This window comes from Solanum verrucosum, unplaced genomic scaffold, assembly GCF_900185275.1.
Source record: "Solanum verrucosum unplaced genomic scaffold, falcon-dt-bn FXZP01000273.1, whole genome shotgun sequence".
Classification (NCBI taxonomy): domain Eukaryota; kingdom Viridiplantae; phylum Streptophyta; class Magnoliopsida; order Solanales; family Solanaceae; genus Solanum; species Solanum verrucosum.
Window position 1 is genome coordinate 2,054,177 of NW_026020163.1, and position 23,640 is coordinate 2,077,816.

The window sequence follows — 23,640 nt, forward strand, 5'->3', positions numbered from 1 at the left end:
GTGAACGTTGGAAACTAAAGGCAGATGCTGGAAATATTGTTTGGTACGTAGTGGTCAATTCAAAAAGGAACAAAAGAGTAATTGACATGAACTATATATTCATCATTCTTGTAATTGCTTTTGCCAAAATAAAGTAATAAAATTATAAAACAAAGTCCTTTTGGAATAAAAGGGATCGATTAGGAATGTTTGAAAATCTACTAAATTATACTTCCATGAATTCTGTGTTGATGTGATATTATTTGATTTGATAAATAAAATGTAATGGTTTATTTTAAAATGTTGTATCGTTGAAGTGCGTGATCATCGATCTCATCTAAATGCTTAAATTGTTATAAATATTTATTTTTAATTATGTCCCAAAAATACTCTTCTCTTGAAGTCTTTTTGATAATAAGTGATGGTGAAATTTATATCGCTAAAAACTTTTATCTGCTCTAGTATTATATTAAAATATTTAACCATCTCATAAAAATGTTAAGTTGTTAGAGAGAAATCACAACAACAATTTATCTAGTGTTATCACATAAATGACATCTTAGAAAAAGAAACTCTAATTTAATTAATTATGTGTTCAACAACATAACACAAAACACATGCATTACTCAACTTCAAAGCCAAAAATCCAAAAATTAAAGTTGTAACTCTTGAAAAGTTAATAAATTAAAACCATTAATTAAACATAGGCAAAAGGATTAGCAAGAAGATATGCTTCAACAAGTTTGAAAAGTTCAATAGCTTTGTCTCTATCTTCTTTGATTTCTTCTTCTTTGACTATACAATTACCATTTGTATGATACTCACTTATTGTCTTGCAAATGCACCCTCCATTTTCACATTCTTCAAATCTAACATAATAGGAAATATGTTCCAAATTTTCTCCAAGAACTTCTCCTTCAATTAATGAATATTTTATTACCATGTTCTTGTTGTCAATGAAATGGATCTTGTGTTTTAAGTACTTTATTGGATATCCTGCCACCATAAAAAAAAAAATATATTATTTTTTGTCTGTTTCACTATAATAAAATATGAAATTAGCTCTGGAACTAGGGGTGGACAAAACCGAACCGAAAACCGAATCAAACCGCAAATCGAGTCAACCTGGAAAAAAAACCCGACTGGTGATTTGGTTTGACTTGGTTTGGTTTAGAAAAAAAAAACCCGACTATATTTAGGTTGGTTTGGTTTTAACTAAAAAAAACCAACCCGAGACCAAACCAACCCAACATTATATATATAATTTTAAAATTTTATTTTATACATAAAAATATTTACTTTGATATAATTTTTAAATATTTCTTATACTTTTTCATATAGTTTTTATCTTTTAATATATGATTTCAAGTTTGAAACTTAGAATTATGAATGAGCCAATAAAGATTATAGTCCACATATGTTGGTAATTATAATAAAGCTTAAATCAAAATTAAATTAATACTAATGCAAAAAAAATAAAATCAATTCAACACTAAGAATGACAATAATATTGAATATTTGTTCTTTAGTTTTACATTGGTTTAGACAATTAAAATACATAATCTAATTTTAATTTTCTTTAATATTTAGACAAATAACTAATACTTATTAAACTTAATTTTAGCATGATTTAGTACTTTTAAATTATGATCATTTTCATTATGACTTGTTAATTTGCAATATTTGTTTTACGTGATTTCATTATTATTATTTTTGTTGGATATTTTAGTGTCATTAATCATATCATATTGTGTTATATTTTTTAAGAAACATCTTAATTAGATAGTTGTATTTTGGTAGGACTAAAGAAATATTTGAAGTACAAGTAAATTATATGTTTGTATGAATACTTTATCGGAAAAACCCGAAACAACCCGAAAACCCGAAAAACCCGAAAAAACCCGAGGTTGAAAAACCCGAGTTTTATTGGTTTGATTTGGTTTATATATTTAAAAATCCGACACAAATTGTTTGGTTTGATATTTGAAAAACCCGAACCAACCCGGCTATGTACACTCCTATCTGGAACTATCGGTAATTCCTAGTTAATTTGTCGCTAAACAATTCCTACATAACTGGATTTTCTTACCATTTATCGTTAATCTATAGCTAAATGAGATTTGCTATAAAATTTTGTCCGTCTTTAAATATTTTTTGTTTTCGATCTATACTATATTATAATTTTTGAACTATTCTATTTTTCAAATGTTGGAGAAGTTATATTGGACTTGATTTTTTCAACTTTATAATTTACTTTTGTGCGTTTCAATACAATCATTATATAAGAATTTAGAAAATTATGAAGCACAAACAAGAAATGGAACTTTCATAGCAACTTTCTAAAAATTGGAAAAAGTCATCACAAAAGACTTTTTCCTTAACGACTTTTGAGTAAAGATTTTCACAAGAAATTATAAAGAAATAAACATATAAAATATTCAATATATTACCCAATGTACGTAATTTTTCTAAACTTATTTGTGGAAAATAAAGGGGTCATCGCGTAGTTATAAAGTCATCAGAAAAATTAATTAGCCTCATTTCTTTGTAATGAAAAAAATCACCTTTCTACCTTATTTGATTAATTGTCACAATTAATATAACTTTTAGCTATAATATAATAGTATGATCATCTTATTTAAAAATATAGGTCAATATAAAGAGATCATAATAACACACTTTATTTAATTATGTCTTCAACATATTCTATCTTACGTGAATATCTTACCACAGTACGTTCGAACTAATCAAGACCTCATCCTACTCTAAAATTATGTTGAATTGGATAATTATCCATCTAAAACCGTAAATTGTAGAAAGAACACACTATTTTTACTTAATTATATCTTCAGCACAAACGAATCAGTACTTAAAAAAGCTAAGTTAATACCTTCGACAAAGTTCATCTTCTTGATGCTTCCATCATGATCTTCAATAATTTCAATATTTTTAACAGCTTGTGACATCAATTTTGGTATAATATTATCTGCATCAAGAACCAAAGCCTTGAAAATCCTATTTGCATCAACTTGTGCTACAATATCTTGGGTATATGTAGTAACACCCATAATTAATATTATTTTTGTCTAAAATTTTAAAAAAATGATAAAAAAAGATTATTATAGTTATTGAGAAGGATTTGAGCTATGTGGATATTGAAATATTTGAGAAGGTATTTATAGGAAAATTTTGGAGTGAGACTAAAGAGTTGAGTCAATTAGTCAACTTTCTAAATTTCAACATTCAAAGCACTCCATTATTGACTTTATTATATAAATGCATTTTTTTTTTTCTAAATGCCCTATCCATACTCTTTGAATATTAAATTTCTAGAAAAGTCATTTATTCACAGTTTCACACCCTATATATATTTCACAATTGATTCTTTATTAAGTTAAAAATATATATAGACAAACATATGTTACTCAAAATTAGATGTTAGATAGTCCATTTTTGGAATAGATCCAAAATATTGAGACTGATTAAAAAAGAAAGTGAGTTATATAAATTAGGATAAAGAGAATACATTTTTATTTGACAAATATTTAATATTATACTGTATCACATGAATTGAGACGTAAAAAATATATCTTTTTTTAAAGTTAGATGAGCCCCCTCAAAATATGATAAAAGAGATTAGTCAAAAAGTGTCTTTTTTCAATTCTTAATAAAAATCTCGATTTTCAAAGTCTTTAATACGAAACAAATCATCTTAGATAACACTTTTCCTTTAAATAAGCTTTATAGGATGCAAATACTAATTTATCAGTCCAATATAAATATCAAACACCAAATATAAAATAAATCAAAAAAATCCAAATTTTCGTCAAAATCGTTTTTTTTTTTTTTTCATGTTCTGTTTTTTTCCGGCTATTACGACAATCCTCTTCTGTCTTTTTCACCAAAATTTCCTTTTTCCAGTCTGCAAAATCACCAAAAAATAAACAGCAAAAGTCAAATAAAAGGAACCCATTTTTACCTTTTAAATACTCATTTTTGTATTGAAATTCAAAGATTCTGAATTGGGTAAGTGCTAAAAATTAGAAAAAAAAAGAGAAAGATATGAATTCCATAAAGGATACAGTTTCTGAGAAGCTTTCACGTCTTTTTTCTGATTCTCCTTCTAAATCTTCAGATCAACAACCTCAGGTTCTTTTTTTTCTCTTTATCTTGTTAAAATTAGCAAAAAAATGATTTTTTTTTAATGTTATGTTGTTGTGAAATTTAGATCTTTGCTTTTGATATGTTGATATTATGATTTTAAAGCAATGTGATTGTTGTTTAATGATTAAAGTTTCAATTTTTATGAGCACCCATGAGGTATCATGTTTAAATTTTAGCGGACGCAAAAATACTAGGTGATTTTTTTTCATCTATCCAACGTGTGTTGGTGGGGTAGCATGTATTTCGTAGAACTAATTGAGCTGGCACGGACACCACATTTAATGAGATGAGAGTAAGGCTACGTACAATAGACTTTTGTGGTTCGAGTCTTACCCGGACTCTGTGCATAGCGGGAACTTAGTGTTCTGAAGCTGCTCTTTTGTATTGAGATGAGTACTGAGAAAATGCATTAAATTGGTTGTGGGTTTGAAAAAGATATGGAGAGCTTTGTAATTGTGTGATAAGTGGCGTTGCATTTGTTTCCTTGTTAGAAGGATTGATTGGTTGTTCATAATTGTTTACTTTTTCGTTTTTTTGATGATTGCAAATATGAATAATTTCTTAGTTTTTGAGAAGAAAAGATGAGATGGGATAAGCACTAGTTGTGTTGGTGTACTTACACTAGGTGTTTGTGAGCTCTCTTTGAAGTTCGTTTAGAGATTTGTATGTTTGTAGAAAATGTAGAGAACTTCGAGTGTCAAAGGACCTCGAGATTATTGAGTATTGGAATGAAACATGACCAAATGGAAGTTGAAGAGTTGTGAAACCTACACAAACAAGATGTATTTTTTCTCTTTTATTTTGTTCTGAGAACGAAAAATTGATAATTAGCAAAGAACACTGAATATTTGAAATGAAATCCTCCGGTAGCTTATTAATTGTGACACTGTAGTTCTCTGTGTTTAGGCCAGGCCATACACCAAAGAGGGAAGATCTTTATCATCTGTACTTTCTATCTTTCTACCGTCAACGAGTTTTAGTAAGTTCAAAGGTGAAGATGATGTCAAGTCGCTTCAATCACATTCTTTTACGTGGAGAAGTAAAAGTTTCTCATGGCGTGATAGACCTTTGGAGAAATACGCAGAATGTGATGATCATAATGATCACATGGAAGAAGGTGAAAATGGCTTGATCAGGAGTTCAATTGGTGTGTTGAACGAATCGTTCTATACACCTAGGTGTAATGAAGAACCTAATTCTGCAAGGAGCGTCGCCAGTGGTTTTGAACCTTTCGAAGATGCGCCTGATGGAGACAGTTTAGAGCAGTCCATGCCTAATCTCGTTGATGATTCTGTCTTCATTTCTCCGGACTTGTATGATTTTTTCCAGTCTTCTCTCCCTAATATAGTGAAAGGCTGTCAATGGTCCTTGTTGTATAGGTAACTTCGACTTAGAACTAGTCTCCATTGAAGATGTATTGCAACTTTTGCGGTTCAATATTCATATTTACTCTGTTTATTTGAATGAAGGGCAGCACCGCGAAACATGGTATATCACTTCGTACGCTAATTCGCATGAGTGCTAATTCTTCTGGTCCTTGCTTGCTGGTATTTTTGCCTCCACATTACTGCAAAAACTTTATGTCCATGCATTACCAATATGATACTCCCCCGTCTCAATTTATGTGGCACCGCTTGACTAATTTTAAAGTTAAATTGTTTTCAATTATAGAAATGTGACCTTTTTTTGGATAGACTAAAAAGGAAAGTATGCCACATAAATTGGAATAGAGGGAGTATCATTTTTCATATTCTTTTTCCTCATCGTTGATATGAATTTCTCTTAATCATGCTTGTTCCAGATTACCGGCGATAAGCAAGGTGCTGTATTTGGTGGGTTGCTTGAGGCACCACTCAGGCCAACCGCGAAGCGGAAGTACCAAGTAAGTAATAATTTTTTTTCTCCTTTTACACGAGATATGTGACAATAACCCGTATTCACTTTCTTTTAATCAATTCGAACTTATGGTAAACTAATATCCCAAGAACAAATAACCAGCTTTTGTTGTCTTGTGTTGCCCTTGGTAATTTTGCGAAGTCAAACACCCTTGCTATGAAGAGTTATTGTATACTTACATACATAAAGTGTCGTTTGTACAAATACCCTTCTCCAAGAAGAAATATCGTATATTCTTGTAGGTATCTTGTAGAGAGTCGTAAAATGTTTTATATTGTCTACTTTTTGGTATGTATACAGGGGATTTTTCCATTGTTTAAAAAAATGTTTGAAAAAGGGTAGATTGTTTGTGCTTATTCAGTCACTGATCTCATTTTTATATCCATTGCTAAAAGATGCTTTCATTCTATTATCCTGACAGGGAACAGTTCAGTCATTTGTATTCACAACTGTATATGGTGAACCAAGGCTATTCAGACCTACGGGTAAGTATATCAAGTCGATAAACCCTTATATCGTATATCTCTTTGACTGAAATATCTCATTGTTACATATGAGGTCGACCAAGCTACTTATCTTCAGTATAAACCTATTTGAATTTACAGATGACCGTTAAGACTCGCTTCAACTAAATTTAGGCGATAAACCATCCATTATAAAGCCAACATTTTGTGATATGATTTTCAGCAAATTTGACACCTCTTTACTTATCTAGTGAGTTAGTACACCACACAGCTTGACTTCTCTTTCGTAGTTAATCGAAGATTCCTACTATTTTTTTTTTGGGGGGGGGGGGGGGGGGTGTTAGGTAAGGAAAAATACATGAATGAAACAAAGACTCGCAGAGTCTTTGTAATTTATCTTTAGGACAGTTGAGGAATTCTATCGTACTATGTATTTCGTGTACATTCTTAAATTATACACCATCGCCAAAAGAGATTATATATTGGTCTAACATGTGTGTGTATATATAAGATTTTCTTCAACCATAACATATACTGATCATATAGTTGTTGGTTTTTGTATGATACTACTCACTCAAGCTTGCTATAACTTTCTATAAGGTTAACCTTACGTACGTATTTGATACATGTAATGCACTATACATAAAAATTTCCAGGAGCAAATTACCTAGTATTTTTTTTGGTTTTTTGTTTGGGACTAGGTGCCAACAGATATTTTTACTTATGCATGAATGAAATCCTGGCACTTGGAGGAGGTGGACATTTCGCGTTATGTTTGGATGGAGATCTGTAAGTTTCTTGACATTGTAGCTTTGCAGTTTTCTTCATTACAATCTTCTGAAGTTCCATCATCGTGATGAAATAATTTTTGATGAAGGTTATCTGGTAATAGTGGACCTTGTGATACGTTTGGGAACTTATGCTTAGCACATGATGAAGAGTTTGAGTTGAAGAATGTTGAGGTAATGTACTACTAATCTTGTCCAGAAAACTATACTGTTTTGAACAATTTGATGAATATTCTATGACCGATGATTTGACAGTTTCGTTTTCTTGATGCAGCTGTGGGGTTTTACACATGCATCTCGATACCTTACCTCGTAACAAGCCTGAAGTGAAGTGTTAGTTTTTCGATTTATCCGATGAAATTTAGAAATATGATTATTTATTCTTTCAGTTTAATTTTGGAGAGTTTCTGATGTACAAGTTGTATCAAGAAATTAGATTCTTTAGTTAGTGTATAGGTACACATTCTTCTTGTTTATGACATGAACATTTCAAGTTTTGGCATTCCATAAGTGAAATTATATAAATTCTTCATGAAAATAGTGTTTTATTATATACAGCTTACATGAACCTCAACTAATTTCATGAGGTATCCCATTATCTCTCACTAACACGAATATTAGATGACTTTATCCATCGAGGTTTGGACAAATGAGAAGAAGTCATGGGATGAAAGGAAGTCGTAATTGTTGAGCATATCCTAGTTTTTAAGGTAAAGGATCAGTACATACAGACAACTACTTTCCCAAATGGACAATGAATACAATATGAATGATATAACATCATTTCACCAAGAATAGTATCCCGTGTTGGTAGTACATATGTTTGAACCCTAGCAGAATGGAACTATATTGAACAAAAAACCAATGAAGTTACACTTGAAAGAACAACAAATCTCTATCAACCTCTGATTCGACGTTGCAGCAGGAAATGTAGGGCTAGTATTTTTGCTTTAATAACCGCAAGTAAGGCTAGCTCTCTGATTGATCCTCCTCAGGCAGCCCGAATATTCTTAAATTTCGATCCATGGATCCAACAGCTATGTACTTTGCATCTGGACCGAATTTCAGACATGTTGCTTTACCTACATGGGGCGATAGCAGAGTCAACAATGATGTAATTAAACGTTAAAGGACCATCAAAAGGACATATAGGCAAAAAGAATAACAGAGAGAAAGCTAACCTGTGCCTGACAAGTCGGGGAGGATTTTGATGGAATTCCAATCGGACTTAACACTTGCAACTTGATAAACTCTGATTCAGCGCAAAATTATGTCCATATTAATACTAATGGATCAATAGTCATAATCAACATAACAATGACAACTACACGTCAACCCCATACTATGCTCATTGATATTTTTCATTTTGGAGGGTTAATGGTCCTTGAAACCAGTAAGGGGGTTAAGGTAATAGTACAGGAAGGGTACAAGTGAAGCAAAATCAAGACACTCGAACAACTGATGCTCTACGGGGGTAATGCACCTTCCTTATCTAAGACACAGCACGGGGAAGTTTGTGTAGAAGTCTTACCTTATATCTGAGCCTCCTAATGCAAGATAATTTCCACTGTGGTCGAATTCCACTGCAAGTACATGAGAAGCAGAAAATGATTAAAACTGCAGTAATGGAGGATAAATCTAAGATATAGTTGGTACAATGATTATTTTTTGACAGGTACACCATACGATTATGCGGCATCAGAAAGCTTATAAAGATTGAGGTCTGCGCAAAGGGAAATGACCCATTATGCATGTGACTCCTAAAGATAGCATACTCATGAATATTATAGGTTCATCTACAACACAAGAAACTTGGCCTTGAAACTGCTTTGTGTGGACTTAACAGTAAAATTTTGCTAAAATGCTTAGCAACACCTTTCTGATAATCTGATCAACACAAGTCTTCTAAGATGTTTTTTGTGTCAAACTCCAGTAGAATGCAGTTAAGAGATTTTTTAAGAGTGGGAATGCAGTTAGTCAGTCTTGTACCTGTTTGAGTAGCTGTATCTTCATCATAAAGAGAGAAGGTTCTGAAGTTTCTTAATTTTCGTAAATCCCAAAGTTTAACACTATCATGAGCTGCAGTCTGACCAAAACAAAAAAAGAACAGGACACCCACCAGTTAAAAAATTTAATCATAAAACTCACTTGACGCTGGTATTAGAATGGTCATCAAAAGTTCGTTCTGTAATAGAATACTCACTGCTAAGAAATAACCATTTTCTGAGAAGGAAATTGCAGTTACTGCGCCAACATGGCCTTCAAATCTTGCAACATTTGCCTATATAGCAGGCACCAAAGAGGATCCCAAAAGGGAAAGGACAGAACACTAAGAACACGGAGATAAAAGAAGATAAATTACATCAGTAACTTATGTAGCTCTTCAGGAACACACACCTGACTTTTTACATCCCATATCTTGACCTGAGCCCCTGAAGTCCCTGCTCCAAGGATCAGACCATCAGGGTGAAAAGCTGCAGATGTGTAGCCCTCAGATTCTGAAGCATCTGCTACCTGCAATAGAATTTTAGAGTTGATGACTCTAGGAATCTGAAAATTGTTTCTGGAAATGAGAGACGAAAGAGAAAGATACCTGAGCAAGGCATAAACCAGATGCAAGATCATAAAAGCACCATGTGCCATCAAGAGAAGCAGACACAAAGTACTTATTGGTTGCATGGACGGTGACAGCCTGCACCTGAATTTATTGGTAGATGCATTACAGTTAAAAAATCACAATAGTTAATAGAGAGCTAAAATTTCAGATGTGGTATCATTCTTACGAAATCAGTAATATCATGCCTCTGAAGAACTCATATAATAAAAGAAGGCAAGGGACAAGGTATCACCAATTTCCATGCAAAAAAATGATCTTTAATTTTTCCTACAATCATTTGGAGTAGCGCTAAAGAGCTTTCCTTCCTTTTGACCCACCCAAGTTTGTATTCTAGAGGTGGAAAATTGCAATGTGGCTACTTATGGTAAATACTTTCAATCCTGACTTGAGTAGCAAAGAGTTTTCCTTCCTTTTGACCCACCTTCTGACTTGCATGTTTGGGTGCATCTAGACTCCAGCAGTGACTTCGCTCCTTGGGTCTTACTCGCTTGGATATTCCAACTTCAAAGATGCAGTAGGCATTTAAAAGGGCCATTTGAAGTGGCTACCTTCTCTCATTCTCTCTCCTCTCTCTCTCTCAATCTAAAGACGTGCCCTGCTCAAATTTTGTTCATATTGCTTCCCCACAAATACTAATGATGAAATATAGAGAAACTCTGCAACTACAACTAAGCACCAGTCCATTGGAAAGACTTCCATTCAAATCTTTCACATCTTAGGCATGGATCTCTTCCAATTGATGTTCCCCACCTAGGTAAGAAACATTCTGAGGCAAGAACCTATGCTGCTCAGACTCTTCAAAAATGTCGATGGGTGTGTGTCTGATACTCCAAAAGAAGTGCATGTTGGATAATCTGACACAGGTGCCGAAATATTTTTGGATAGTCTGAGCAACATAGGCAAAAACATAATGCAGTGGTTGAATATCAAAACTACCAACCGAGGTGCATTCTATGTTTGAGAGCCCAAGAAAAAGTATGTCTTCCATTTTTTTTAATGAAGGCAAAAGAATATTTTCCATTTTTTTTATAAAGGCTTAAGTTTACAATTTTTTAATAAAGGCAAAAGAAAATATTGCATAATCCACCTTAATTAGTACAAATCCACCAGGATAAGTTGTAGCACTTTGTTCTTAAAATATTTAAGAGGTCAAACAACATCATAATTTTCAGAATTAATAAATGAGATATTAAGATGAAGTACCTCAGCACTGTGGTCCTTCAAAGTATGCCTACAGTCATAATTTCCATTTTCAGAATTTTGCCACACACGAACTGTCTGCAATAGTCAACTGCAGAAGTTTAATAGAATATGGTAGGCAGGAATAAAACATGGACCAGGTTATGCAATTGAAGAAAACCCACCATCCATTAATTCCAAACAATTGTTACCACTCTATACCACCAAACTGTAGGAAGCAATGGGGGAAATAAATGTTTTCCAAGACAAATAAGAAGGTGAAGTTGACTTTTCAATGAGAAGAAGATCATGACATTTGAATCCACAAAACAACACACAGGAAATGTACAAGTCAATTGCAACTTCTGATCAAAGAGAACAAATCAGGTTTACCTTATCTGCAGAGCCAGTAACTACTAGTTCACCCTCAGCAGCAAATCTGACACTAGTTACCTGCAAAGAGAGAATATGAGCCACAAATTCTTTCTCAAGTAAGGTTAATGAATAAATAAGTCTTAATCAGGATATAAAAAAAGGAGAATATAATGAATCAGAAATTATTTCTAGGAAAAAAGATGACAGACCCTCTTTGAGTGACCACTTAGTGTCGATACAATCTGTCCTGAAGGTAGATCAAAGACCACAGCAGTTGAATCAACTCCACCAGTAGCAATGATGTCCTGATACAAAGTAAAAAAGAAATTTGAGCCACCAATATTAAGTTTGGTGATAAATCTTTTACATGAATGAAGACTTATCTCTAACCCAGGTAACAAGGTGCACATAGAATGTCTGATAAGTGACAGCATTTGACACCCATGCAGTGAGTATATTTTTTGCCAAACTACAATGTGTATATTCAAATTTGATCACAATAAATATTTGATGTGAAGATTCAACAACAGGAAACATCCTCGAAAATATGCATAAGTCCTAGCACTAGACTTAACCCAGCCACAGAAAATAGTATAGTACAATTTACCAGTAAAGTACTTTGCTCATTCAACACAAAGGTTTTAGCTTTCATAGAATCCAAGAAGTAATCCTAAGGTCTACATCTTTAAGGTTAGTGACCTGTGATTAAGCAGGAAAACAAAAATAACATTGGCTTTCAAGTTATCACTAGCTTTTCTACATCAGCCTTACAATTCCCCAGAAGTAGTGGGATATTTTCATCTTTTCAAGAAATGAGTTTTCCAAAACAATGTTTAACACACATTAAGTGAACATGATGCGCATACTGCATACTTGTGAGAAGGTTAAAGATATAAATTGGCAGCTCACTTTGAAGTCCATAGTCAAAGAACTTGATACTGCAAAACTTAATGTCCCTTGAACAAAGTCCAGTGAAAACTACTGATGTTCTTAAGATAAAGCACTCACAATTCATGAAGAAACAAAGCCGCCACAAACCCTAGGCAGCTGTACATAGCCAGAAGTTTTGGTTACGATATGACTCATATTTCAACTTTTGTAGTTTAGAGATGCTCATAATCAAATCGATCAGAAGCTTGGTCTCGTGTATGAACAAGAATGTTAAAAGAATAGCGATATAACAAAAATGGAAAGGGAATCATTAAAAATAGTCCAGATAAAGTCATAAAGATGGAGTCCATACCTTAGGATAATGGATATCCAGAGACAAGATGCCTGGTTTGTTGGTTTTGTGAAGAGGATAACTATTCAGTTGGGTATATCTCTTAAGAGCATCCACAGGAGCCAAAGTTGCAGGTATCTAGGTGGCAAATGAAAGTTGTATAATCATTATAGAATATCATAGTGACATCCTTACTATTTATAGCTATGTTGCTCAGACTCTTCAAAATGTCATCGGGTGTGTGTCGGATCCTTCAAAAGTAGTGCATTTTTTAAGAATACGACACAAGTGGGCGCAACATTTTTGGAGAGTCCGAGCAACTTCGATTTATAGAAATTTTTTCATCGCAAATATTATATTACCTGTCGCCTTTTCCTTTGTTGTGAAAGAGCAGCATTACAATCCTGAAGCTCTTTAATAACATCGCCTGATATTCCTGGGCAAATTTTCTTACTGCCAGGATCCATCTCCTCTTCCTCCGCAGCTATTGGTACGAGTTGATAACATTATCATCAATCAGAAAGTATGGAAAGAAGATGGTGCATTGTAGACCTAAAAGTTCAAAAATCAAGAACCTCTTTTGCCATAGCTTAGAGCAGCACCATTAGCTGCTGATGTAGTTGCTGCCATGGGTACTTGTCTTTCAGCCTGTGCAAGCAATTCTCTTGCCTCATCTCTTTCCTTTTTCAGCCTAGCAATTACCCGGCAAGCAGCATCATGCTGCCAAGACAGGACAGATATTCCAGCAAAGAATGCAATGCATCATTTTTTTTATGAAGTGCAAAGAATACAAGAGATAAGACATGCATATCCACATAGGAGGCAAACAAGTAGCAACAGAGGAATATGAAAGAAAGGGAAAGGAAAGTTTGGAGCGATCATCCCCAATTTCAATGATTCAATCATATAATATGAGAGAAAATCTTTGAACTACAAAAGAATAAGATAAAAAATGAAATTATGATTGAGCTTTTTTTTTTGTGCTACAGCTATAAATATTCACCATCCTCAAAAAATCATTTAATTCATTCATGATGAAAGTGGTCAAAGATATGCTATACATGAACTCCTATCAAGCCCAATAATGTATATTAACAAACAGGACTTCTTTATTTTTTAAAAAAATTGAAAAAAAGGAGCTTTATAAATTCTTTAGACCTGTCTCAATGCCTTGAAAGATGCTCTATATTACCTGATATAGAGCATGACTCAGTTCTTGCCTTGCAGTATGTAATTGCTGTTCCAAAGCAAAATTGGATAGCATCAGACCATCCCACTCCTACAAGACAAAAATAAACCTAATCAATCTAAAATACAAAGAGTTTTATAAATGGCAACTAAAAAGGAATCTAATAATACAGGTACACATTTGGGTCCAACTACCACGGGGTAAGCTGAACACAGAACTGTGTATAGAACACATGAAATTAAAATGTCCAGGGTTTACAATTCTTTTATCTGATAGTACATACGTGCTAACAGAATGAATAACTAAAGCATATATAAAACACACTATTCCAGCTTCTACTTGGTGAGCCATTAAGAAGGAAAGGAACAACAGATATAGACGTTCTTAGCTCATTAGACAACTTGCAATTATTTTGGTTAGCATTCTTTTTTTTTCTGGTAGTTCTTATAAGTTACATACCTATAAAAGGTAGATTGAACTGATACTAGGCCTCACCTCAATGATATTTATGTTGCAAATAATGCAGAGAAAATGATTGCAGCAAATCTAGGATCAGTACTACATACTATCTGAAACATTCCCAGCATCCCAGGAATGCTGGCAGCCTGCACAGGTCGGGGCTTCACTATCTGCAAAAAGTTCCAATTAAAGGAAGCTCCACTGTAAAAGACAATTTGACATCATATGACACAGAACTTCAGTATTGATGTAAAATACAACAAAGTCATGCTAATAAATTTCAAAATGATTTGTACCTTGCCAGTTTTAACTGGAATAATGTCATCCGTTGTCAGTGGCTCTCCAGTAACCGGACATTTACCATAGTCCTTTACAAACAAAAAAGGTCAGAAGGAACAACACCATGCAATGATGCAAACATGAGAAAATGCAAAATATTTTTCTCAGAAATCAAATGTATTTATTAATGTTACCCCAAGTTGGCATTGTTATACAAAATTACACCATACAAGCACGACTTAAACCTCCAGGAAATCTTTAAAAAAATCAACTAAGCATGTCAGAGTTTCATGTATGCACCAAAACTAAGTTAGGTAAAAGGTAAAAGAGAGTTCTCAACTTACCAACGATCAAATTGAAAATTATTCATGTCATACATTCAATTATCCGTTCAGTTTTTCCTTGGAAGAAGCTGACTTGACACAAACCAATGATAGGGAACATCACATCAAGCTAGCTATCAAGATAACCCCAGGTCAGTACTATTATTTCAGGAGAAGGGCACAGATGGAAGTTCGAAGAGAAAGAGACCACCAATTCCAGATTATGCTAATAGGTAGAAATGTATAATCTTCCAACCTAATAACATATCTTTATCACAATCACAAAATCATAACTTCGGGTTCTAGTTTTCTTTACTACAATCAATCAATCAATCATATTAAATTTTAAGGACCAATATTAAATTAGTTCATTACTCAAGGCGAAGGTCTTCCAGAAACAGCCTCTCTAACTCCTCAAGGTAGTGGTAAGGTACGCGTAAAACTATAAAACTAGTCGAGGTCGGCTATATGAGTCTTCTGTCGTCCATTCCTCTCTACTCATGCTGATTTCATTTTAATATTATAAAATTAACCTTTGCTGAGCACTTATAAAACCTTCCATTAATAAAAAAATCTCAAATTGAGAGTATACAAACTAACCGAGATGTGTCTTTCAATTAAACGCTTCTCAAAAAGTAGTCCGGATTTCGTTGAAACCACTGGTTCTTCCGGTACCTCACCGGCAACTGTACGGACAATTGAAAAAACATAAAAACGATAGATCAGTGACAAATAACAAAATTATGCATAGAAATGCGCATAAAAAGGATAAAAAATGTTACTTGAACAGTTCATTTTTTAAACAAAAAGCTAGGGTTTAGATTTTGAGAGCTCCCTTCTTCTTCTTCTTCACAGTGAGCAGAAGCAAAACTGATGAACAGTGAGAGCAAAGAGAAGAAAGGGAAAAAATCAATTTTTGAGGGTTTTTGTAGGATTGTAAAAGTAGAATTGAAACCCGGCCCGGAGAAAAAATGGGCGGATAGTGACCATATAGGTGCACCTTACTCTTATCTTTGTAATAAAAAAGTTATTTTGGATAGATGCACACTCGGTTCGGCTCGACCTATTCAACTAAGTAACAATTTTTTGTTGCATGTTAATTGTAATGTCTTTTAGATAATTTTTCAAAAAATTATAAATAAAAAGTGTTTTTACTAATTTGCTCTTCATTAGTCTTTTCAATTTAATCAATACTGTTTATTTTCAAAAGCAATTAATCTTTAGGATATAATGAAAAAAGTTAATGAATTCTAATTTTAAATTTCTAAACTAATAAATATTATAGGATGTATATTTTTAGTAATGTGACAACTAATATAATATAGGAAGGATATAAGTTACTTTTGGAAAAAAAAACAAAACCTACAACCAATATGTGTAACAAAAGCAAGGAATGACAAAGGCACTCAATATAATTAGGATTAAAGTAGGCTTAATCTAGAATGAATTTGTAGTCATATTATATTAGAATTTCAATGTCTTGTTTGTACTATGTAAGAATGATGCTGAATGATCATTAGAATATATTTTTCAAACTTTAAAATAGAATATATCTTAGATTCTAACTTAGCTTATCAAAATATATAGATTTTAATCCTATAATTTGGAGATCTTTCCCAAAAGAAGTAGAAAGCTAGATGTACCTAGCTAGAGAATAATAATGTGTGCTTGCTAATTATAGTTTTAATCAAGAATTAAACCAAGAGCATTTGCCCCAACATTAGCCAACCACAAGTATAATTTTTGATCCATCTTTGTTATACAAGGTCATGATGAGTGTGTAGTATTTGTTCCTTTTTGGGGGTGGGTGGGGTGGGGATCTCTTTAGGCATTGATATTTGGAAATATGCATTTATTCAACTAATTTAAATTCGTGTCAAATAAATTTGTTAAGAGAAAAAAAAAATTCTTAATTACCAAGACTCATTTTTCATTTTCTTTAAGCAACAATATTTAAATATATGTATTACTGATTGACTAATTTGAATCACGTCAGGTAAACTCGTTTAGAGGTAAATGTTTCTTATCAATAATTAACTCTTTGATTTATAATGAAGATGAAGAGATTTCAGAACCATCTCATCATAACTTAGAGTTCTGTTCATGTTTATAATACAAACATATTCAGAAATATGCACTGATTCGACTAATTCAAATTACGTCAGGTAAGCTTATTAAGGGAATAATTAATTACCAAGACACATTTTTTCATTTTTCTTTAGGCAACAACATTAAAAAATATATACTGCTAATTAACTAATTCGAATTACGTGAGATAGATTTATTTAGAAGTAAATACTTCTTATCAATATGTACCTCTTTAATTTATAATGATGACGAAGATATTTCAAAATCATCCCACCGTAACCTAGAGTTCCATTCATGTTTTATAATAAAATCACAAACATATCAAACCATTTACTGATCAGGTACATAGTTAGAATGATGTGTGTGTATATATATATGTGTGTGTGAGAGAGAGAAAAAATTTATAGGGTTTCTAGTGTAATAGTAGTAAAAATGACTCAAAATTATTTTAGGTCACATGTGTATTAATTCTAGTATTTTATTCGAATTCTTTCGTTAGAATTTCTTAATCACTTTGTGTCACTCTTCAAGCTAGCTAGTTAATCATAAAGTACAAATATGTCTCTCTTAATCAGAGGTTTCGGGTTCGAGTTTTAGGTATAAAAAAAATCTTGGTAGGAAGCACTTCCATGAATATAGCCCTACGCAACACAATTTCAAAATAATCGAGCTTTAATGGGGGTACCAAACACCAGGTGAATAATAAAAATGAAAAAATATGTCAATTTATAAGATTGTGATAATTGTTTGATACCAATTAAGTAAAGAGGCCAAATAATTCAACGAATAAGAAACTTATGCTACTCTTAGGATAAGGTTTTATGCTTAGACATAAATATGTTACTCCTAATATACTGAAATTGATGTGTTTAAGAAAAAATTGTGATGAAGTGAAAGTAAATGCCAAATAATTTTACTTACTAATACCAACATTCGATGAGAAAATGACACTGATATTTAATCCCTAATGTTAATTTGTCACCAACTTAATTCTTGTATAGTTATATTTGACACACAACTAATTTAGATAGAATGTAATAACTCCCTTTGTACTAATTTATGTAAAGTATTCGAAGCACAAGGATCAAGACAATTAATTAGAACTATAAAATCGATTATATTATTAGTGGTCGGAAACTCTTATGAAGCGGATGAATGTCTTTATTGATTTTAGAAAAAGGACAAGTTAATGAGCCAATCAGATTAATTGTAAATCTTCTTTTAGGAAGAGGACAAATTAAAAGACTAATCAAAACTAATTATAAAATTATATTTTTTTTTAAGAGAAGAATAAGTTAATGGACAAACCAGACTAATTTTAGGAATCTATCCACCAAGAGGTCATTTTCACAAATGCTATTCCAAAAGCTCTCTTTTACAAAGGGGAAAATAGTAGTTTTTTTCCCATCACACATACAATCAATATATTTGTGGAATAATGAGTTTTCTTATAAAAGTTGCTCTAAACTCTGTACAAAGATTTGAATACTTTGCTTAGTACTAGAGAAGAGAAGATACGAAATGACTTTGACAGAAAAATACTTCAGAATACAGTAGTATACCAGAAATTCACACTTTTATGTTATAGTGTACGCTTTTAAGTGTTTATTTTTTAGCTTTAAGAAATGAGTTGCTATTTCATATTAACTTTTTTTTAAAAGATAGGAACTTATTGTATCTTTTTATAGTCTTGTCCTATTCTCAACTTTTAAGCTTGCTAGTTCACTACAGAAGAAATTGAGATTAGTTATAAACTTCGTCACTAAATTGAAAGTATCTATAATATTTTTTTATAACATATCAATAGTTGATATTCAAATATGATTAGACATGAATTTTACGATTTCATAGTAGTAATTGTTGATAGAATTAAATCAAATATGCATTTTTTGAAATAGTATAATAGCAGATAGACAGATGTCTTAACTTTACGTCTCAGCGCCATTCATTATAAAAAAGAATTTCAATTCGAAGTCATTTTTTAAATTTAAAAGTAACTTTTAAATGAATTTAGTCACATACTTCAACGATAGATAAAAGCAAACAAAAAGGATAAAAGCTTGGAAGAGTGTCTCAATAAAATTAGTGGCTTAAAATTAAATATAAAAATAGGCTTTAAATATAAACATATATGCACAAAATATCTCTACTTTAGGGTTATCATTTTTGTTCTTACATTCTACTTGTTTTCAATGTAATATTCTTAAAAAACGTTTAACTTCATATAATAATATTATTTTATATAAAAATAAGAATTAATTCTAGGTAATAAGAGGTTATCCATTTGTTTGTAATACATTACCTTGAATATTGTTGTAAAAACTTTACTTAATAATATGAAGATTTGAGTTGTTTAATTCAAAATTCTAAAATATTTATAATAAAACAATAGATAGTTCTGCTTTCTTTCTTCTTTTTTTTTAATGTAAATTTTGTATTTTTTGTTATAATGTTTAATATTGTTGTCTCAAGTGAAATTAAACTTAGAAAATTCATAACCAAAATTTTGGGGGGCGGATGCTTTCCTAGTTTTATCCTTGAGTCACCCCTAAAAGCTCATAGGGAGGTGTGCAAAAAATAAAACAAAATATATAGCTTGGACATATGTGATTAATTATATCATCTTGTCTATTAACACATTTTAAAAACTAAATTATCAAAAAAATACAAAAAAATATTCTTTTTAAATAGACTAAAAGAAAAATCATATCACACTGAGTATAGTAAATTCCTATCGTGGTAGAGATTCCATCCATTCAAATTTCTCTCAAACTCAAGGTGTATTTGGTACAAAGGAAAATATTAATTTTCAAGAAAATTAGTAGGTTTATTTTACTTACTTTTTAATCTTTGGTACATAAACAAAAAATATTATTCTAAAATTATTTATATAATTGAGATAAATTTATAAGTGATGGAGGCAGCAGAGGCGGGGGCTATTAGAGTGGTGATGAAGATGAGGTGCATTGAAACTTAGAAGGTAAGGCTCAAGTATATATATAATCAATGTGAAATATCATTTGTAAAACTTATTTTTCATAATAAAAAAATTATTTTTTTCATTTTTAAAAAACTTATTTTCAGGAAGAAAAATTTATTAAACACACCACCCTCAATCTCTATTCTTGAATCTACTCTCATAATCTTTTTGTCTTTGGAAATATACATACAAGAGTAAAAACAACTAAACTATTTGATAATTGGTATTGGAACATCAATAAATTCTTAATTTCTCATGTATCATGTTTTGAGATTAATAGAATTCGTACGTATAGAACAATGGTTTTAATTATCAAAATAAGCATAATTAACTTTAGTTAATAGTCATTACCAAGGATTGTGACTTGCGATGAAATGTGAAATGAATAAAATTTCTTCATATTCTTTAATGAGAAATTATTTGTTCAAGCTTTTTGCAATTGAAATTAAAAGATCTTTTTTCTTCTTTTAATACGACTTACGTAATGTGAATTTGAATTATATGAAGCTCCAAATTAAACGGATAGTCGGGAACTAAAATAAACTTTGTTTAATTATTCATGCAATGCTTCAACTTTCATAGTAAAAACATGAAATATGCAATATTTTCTTTTTCTTTTTAATAATAACCTATCGAAATTTATTAATCTAAATATTTTAAACTTCACCAAAGGAGTAAGCCATCGACAATCACTATCAAAAACACCTCCACTCTTAAGATTCGAACCTGAAACATTTGATTAATCTTATAACACTAAGTCAAATGATCCTAGGCCAACTTAATTTGTGCAAATTAAGTACAAATTAACTTGACCAAAAAACTCATAAAATTATTACATGCCTCCACGTGTCAAAAAACCATAATTTGTCTGGCCCACCGACAACCTAGGTGTATGTAACTCAATTGTACGGTCAAACATGTACCTATATATATATAACTAACTTCTATTTCTATATTTTCCCATACCCCCACCCCCTCCAACCCCCCACCCCCACGCCCATAAAAAAAATTCTTCATATTATATACCTTCTTGTTCTTCAAATCAAAATCTCTTCTTGTTTTTCTCTCTCCCCTATTTTCTTGCATGGAATTCTCTCTTCCATTGGTTCAAAACTTGCATTTTGTTAAGGTAAGATGAAAAAAAATTTGGAAATCATAAATTCAAGATGGAAATTCAAAAGATTTAAATAAAAAATTCGATTTATTTTCCTCCAGAAAATGTTGAAGAACATGGTTAATATTCAAGAACATCAACTTTCCATTGTACATATCTTGTTTTAATTAGCTCTAATGGTGTTTTAATTTGAGATCATGAATTATATTATTGAATTCTTATCTTATTCTTGAGACTCTTCTTTTTTAATTAATTAAAAACTAGTATATGTAGATCATCCTTTTCATTTTGGAATTACAAATAATGGAATATTTAGCTTTTTCAAAGTGTATTGATTATGTTTTTCCAAGAGTGTTAAAATGATTCTTGAACTTTATTGTAGATAGAGCACTTCACATGCATATATATCATAATGGGATAATATATATTAGTGCTATACTAAAGTTCTCATTGCTTGTCTAATTTGGAGTATCAAAATGCTATGAAAACTTCCATATTCTTTGCTTTTTTTCCTTTTCAATTCTTGTTTTTCATTTTTGGATCCCACATGTCACATGAAGCACAAATACATGTATTTTAGATAGACTTTTTAGAAGGGGGACGTATTAGGCATCTCTAGTGTTCTGTTATATCAGAAATAACATAACATTCATGCACTTTAGACAAATACTTGAATTTTTTTTTTAAATTTTTTGCAGGAAGAGATGTCAAGTCCTCTTAGTGATCAAATTCTGAATTTTTGTGAATCTGAATTTTTCCCAAATGTACAAAATTCAGAAGTTGCTTCTAGCTCAAATTGTTGTAGCTATGAAGAACAAAGTTCATATTCAAACAATCTTGATATGAACAAGTTTAGTAACACTATAGGAAAACAAGAAGAAAAAAATATTACAACAGTTACCTCTAATGTTATTAGCCCTTCAAGAATCAACGATGATAACAACAACAACAACATGAACAACAACGATCTCTCGATCATGTTTGATACTCAAGAAGATCAAATCGAGAATGATATATCCGCTTCTATACAATTCACACAAGATGGAAATTTCTCAATCCCACATCATTTACTTCATACTCAACATCAAGATTTATTCGATATCAATTCTCTCAACGATCAACATATGAAAATGACAGATCATGTTTCGGATGGATCCCTTCATCAACAGTATCATCATGACCATCATCATCATCATCATCAACCCCCTATCGTTCCACTTATGGGGCCATCATTAGGACATTACTACGAAGACGATTCTTTGTCCTCCATACCTTCTTACATGCGCGTTCCTACATCTTCATCATCTCCCCTTCTTGATCCTTCACTCGCGAGTTACTTACCTTTAAACACAAACACCAACATGCCTAATGCTGAATGTTCAGCTATACTTGCTGCTGCTGCTGCTGCCCCGGGAGGTAGCTTGTTTTTCGGAACAGAGTTCCCACCAGTACAAGAAATGGATTTTCAAGGAGATAGTAGTAGACTATTCTGTCCTGATTCCTTGCCACGAGTCTATAACTGTACTTCTGAAGAGCTTCAGGTATGTTTAATCTGACAAAAACTAGTTCAAACACAATTTATAGTATTGATTCATTTAAAATTTTCATTGATGAAGGCACTAAGCAATGAGAGTCAACATTTGGTTAGTACTAACCCTTTGGCATCAGAAATAACAAATTTGGAAGATACTACTTATAAAGCTGTTAAGTGCACGCCGGAGGAGAGGAGGGAGAAGATTCATAGATACATGAAGAAACGAAACGAAAGGAATTTCAGCAAGAAAATCAAGGTCCAACCCCTTAACTCAACGAATAAGATATGTTTATAAAGTTTTATGCACTGACAGTATCTATATATGTGTCCGTATTGTGTTAGTATGCATGCAGGAAAACTTTAGCAGATAGTAGACCAAGGGTAAGAGGAAGATTCGCGAAAAACGATGAATTTGGTGAAGCTAGTGCTAAGACAATGTCATGTGGTACAAATGAAGATATCACACATGATCATCAAGATGTAAAACTCAATTTTACATATCATCAAGATCCTAACATGATGAATACTTCATCTGGACATGACAATAATGGACGGATTTTCACTTCGAATTGTCACTCATCTACGAGTCCCTACGATATTTGCCCTCCTCTGTATTGTACAGATGGACAGTTACACTAAACTCCGCGGATGAACAAGTACTCTTCAAGAACCTAATAACTATTCTTTCCTGGAGATACCTATATAACATTTCACTAATAAGTTTTTTTTTTCTTTTTTTTTGGTGTTTTGAAGTTCGATCTACACGAGAAGAAGAACTGATGAAGTCATATAAGATACCTTTGGTGTAAATAATTTCAGTCGTCGTCGTCCACCAATCTTGGATTTCATCAGGCAGATTTTTACACTATGCTTAGTTTTTTCAAGTAGCAGAGCCAAAATGTCCCATTTATATAAAAGGGAATAATTAACATTTCGACATATAAAGTTTAGTATAATAATTAACTCAATGAAACTTCTTCACAAGTGAGG

At 32.0% G+C, this 23,640-nt stretch overlaps 4 protein-coding genes across 5 annotated transcripts; 2 read left to right on the top strand and 2 right to left on the bottom strand.

Moving 5' to 3' along the window:
* Positions 1–650: 650 nt before the first annotated feature.
* On the bottom strand, positions 651–3,106 carry LOC125828588 (pathogenesis-related protein STH-2-like). The gene is made up of 2 exons (XM_049507898.1): positions 2,870–3,106; positions 651–975 (listed from the first exon to the last, which is right to left on the bottom strand). The coding sequence occupies exons 1-2, from the start codon at positions 3,045–3,047 to the stop codon at positions 677–679; spliced, it is 477 nt and encodes a 158-aa protein (XP_049363855.1). The 5' UTR covers positions 3,048–3,106; the 3' UTR covers positions 651–676.
* Positions 3,107–3,987: 881 nt separating this feature from the next.
* On the top strand, positions 3,988–7,620 carry LOC125828690 (uncharacterized). The gene is made up of 8 exons (XM_049508027.1): positions 3,988–4,128; positions 5,050–5,522; positions 5,618–5,690; positions 5,945–6,025; positions 6,461–6,524; positions 7,205–7,292; positions 7,381–7,465; positions 7,566–7,620. Exons 1-8 carry the CDS (start codon positions 4,042–4,044, stop codon positions 7,605–7,607), a joined length of 993 nt encoding a protein of 330 aa, XP_049363984.1. The 5' UTR covers positions 3,988–4,041; the 3' UTR covers positions 7,608–7,620.
* Positions 7,621–7,998: 378 nt separating this feature from the next.
* LOC125828466 (pre-mRNA-processing factor 19 homolog 2-like) lies at positions 7,999–15,729 on the bottom strand. The gene is made up of 18 exons (XM_049507751.1): positions 15,717–15,729; positions 15,535–15,620; positions 14,629–14,700; positions 14,440–14,502; positions 13,877–13,963; positions 13,260–13,404; positions 13,047–13,168; positions 12,706–12,822; positions 11,672–11,767; positions 11,481–11,540; positions 11,112–11,186; positions 9,885–9,989; positions 9,689–9,805; positions 9,495–9,572; positions 9,281–9,377; positions 8,823–8,874; positions 8,473–8,543; positions 7,999–8,373 (listed from the first exon to the last, which is right to left on the bottom strand). The coding sequence occupies exons 1-18, from the start codon at positions 15,727–15,729 to the stop codon at positions 8,261–8,263; spliced, it is 1,569 nt and encodes a 522-aa protein (XP_049363708.1). The 3' UTR covers positions 7,999–8,260.
* A 5,314-nt stretch (positions 15,730–21,043) lies between these two features.
* LOC125828691 (uncharacterized) lies at positions 21,044–23,532 on the top strand. Of its 2 annotated transcripts, none has more exons than XM_049508028.1 (5): positions 21,044–21,131; positions 21,815–22,657; positions 22,733–22,906; positions 22,993–23,306; positions 23,404–23,532. In XM_049508028.1, exons 1-4 carry the CDS (start codon positions 21,087–21,089, stop codon positions 23,287–23,289), a joined length of 1,359 nt encoding a protein of 452 aa, XP_049363985.1. In that variant the 5' UTR covers positions 21,044–21,086; the 3' UTR covers positions 23,290–23,306; positions 23,404–23,532. The 2 variants fall into 2 exon arrangements, with proteins under 2 accessions (XP_049363985.1, XP_049363986.1); XM_049508029.1 differs by lacking the exon at positions 21,044–21,131 and adding an exon at positions 21,198–21,265.
* The last annotated feature ends 108 nt before the right edge of the window (positions 23,533–23,640 follow it).

Bases quoted from the DNA above. Each gene is read 5' to 3' on its own strand.
- LOC125828691 (XM_049508028.1), top strand. From the start codon at position 21,087: ATGGAATTCTCTCTTCCATTGGTTCAAAACTTGCATTTTGTTAAG. The intron at 22,658-22,732 runs GTATGTTTAATC...TCATTGATGAAG, and splicing joins GTACTTCTGAAGAGCTTCAG to GCACTAAGCAATGAGAGTCA. The intron at 22,907-22,992 runs GTCCAACCCCTT...GTATTGTGTTAG, and splicing joins ATTTCAGCAAGAAAATCAAG to TATGCATGCAGGAAAACTTT.
- LOC125828588 (XM_049507898.1), bottom strand. From the start codon at position 3,047: ATGGGTGTTACTACATATACCCAAGATATTGTAGCACAAGTTGATGCA. The intron at 976-2,869 runs GTATTAACTTAG...TTATGGTGGCAG, and splicing joins GAAGATGAACTTTGTCGAAG to GATATCCAATAAAGTACTTA.
- LOC125828690 (XM_049508027.1), top strand. From the start codon at position 4,042: ATGAATTCCATAAAGGATACAGTTTCTGAGAAGCTTTCACGTCTTTTT. The intron at 6,026-6,460 runs GTAAGTAATAAT...TTATCCTGACAG, and splicing joins CCGCGAAGCGGAAGTACCAA to GGAACAGTTCAGTCATTTGT. The intron at 7,466-7,565 runs GTAATGTACTAC...TTCTTGATGCAG, and splicing joins TTGAGTTGAAGAATGTTGAG to CTGTGGGGTTTTACACATGC.
- LOC125828466 (XM_049507751.1), bottom strand. The intron at 11,187-11,480 runs GTAAACCTGATT...TGACTATTGCAG, and splicing joins TTACTGGCTCTGCAGATAAG to ACAGTTCGTGTGTGGCAAAA. The intron at 8,544-8,822 runs GTAAGACTTCTA...GCGCTGAATCAG, and splicing joins TTAGGAGGCTCAGATATAAG to AGTTTATCAAGTTGCAAGTG.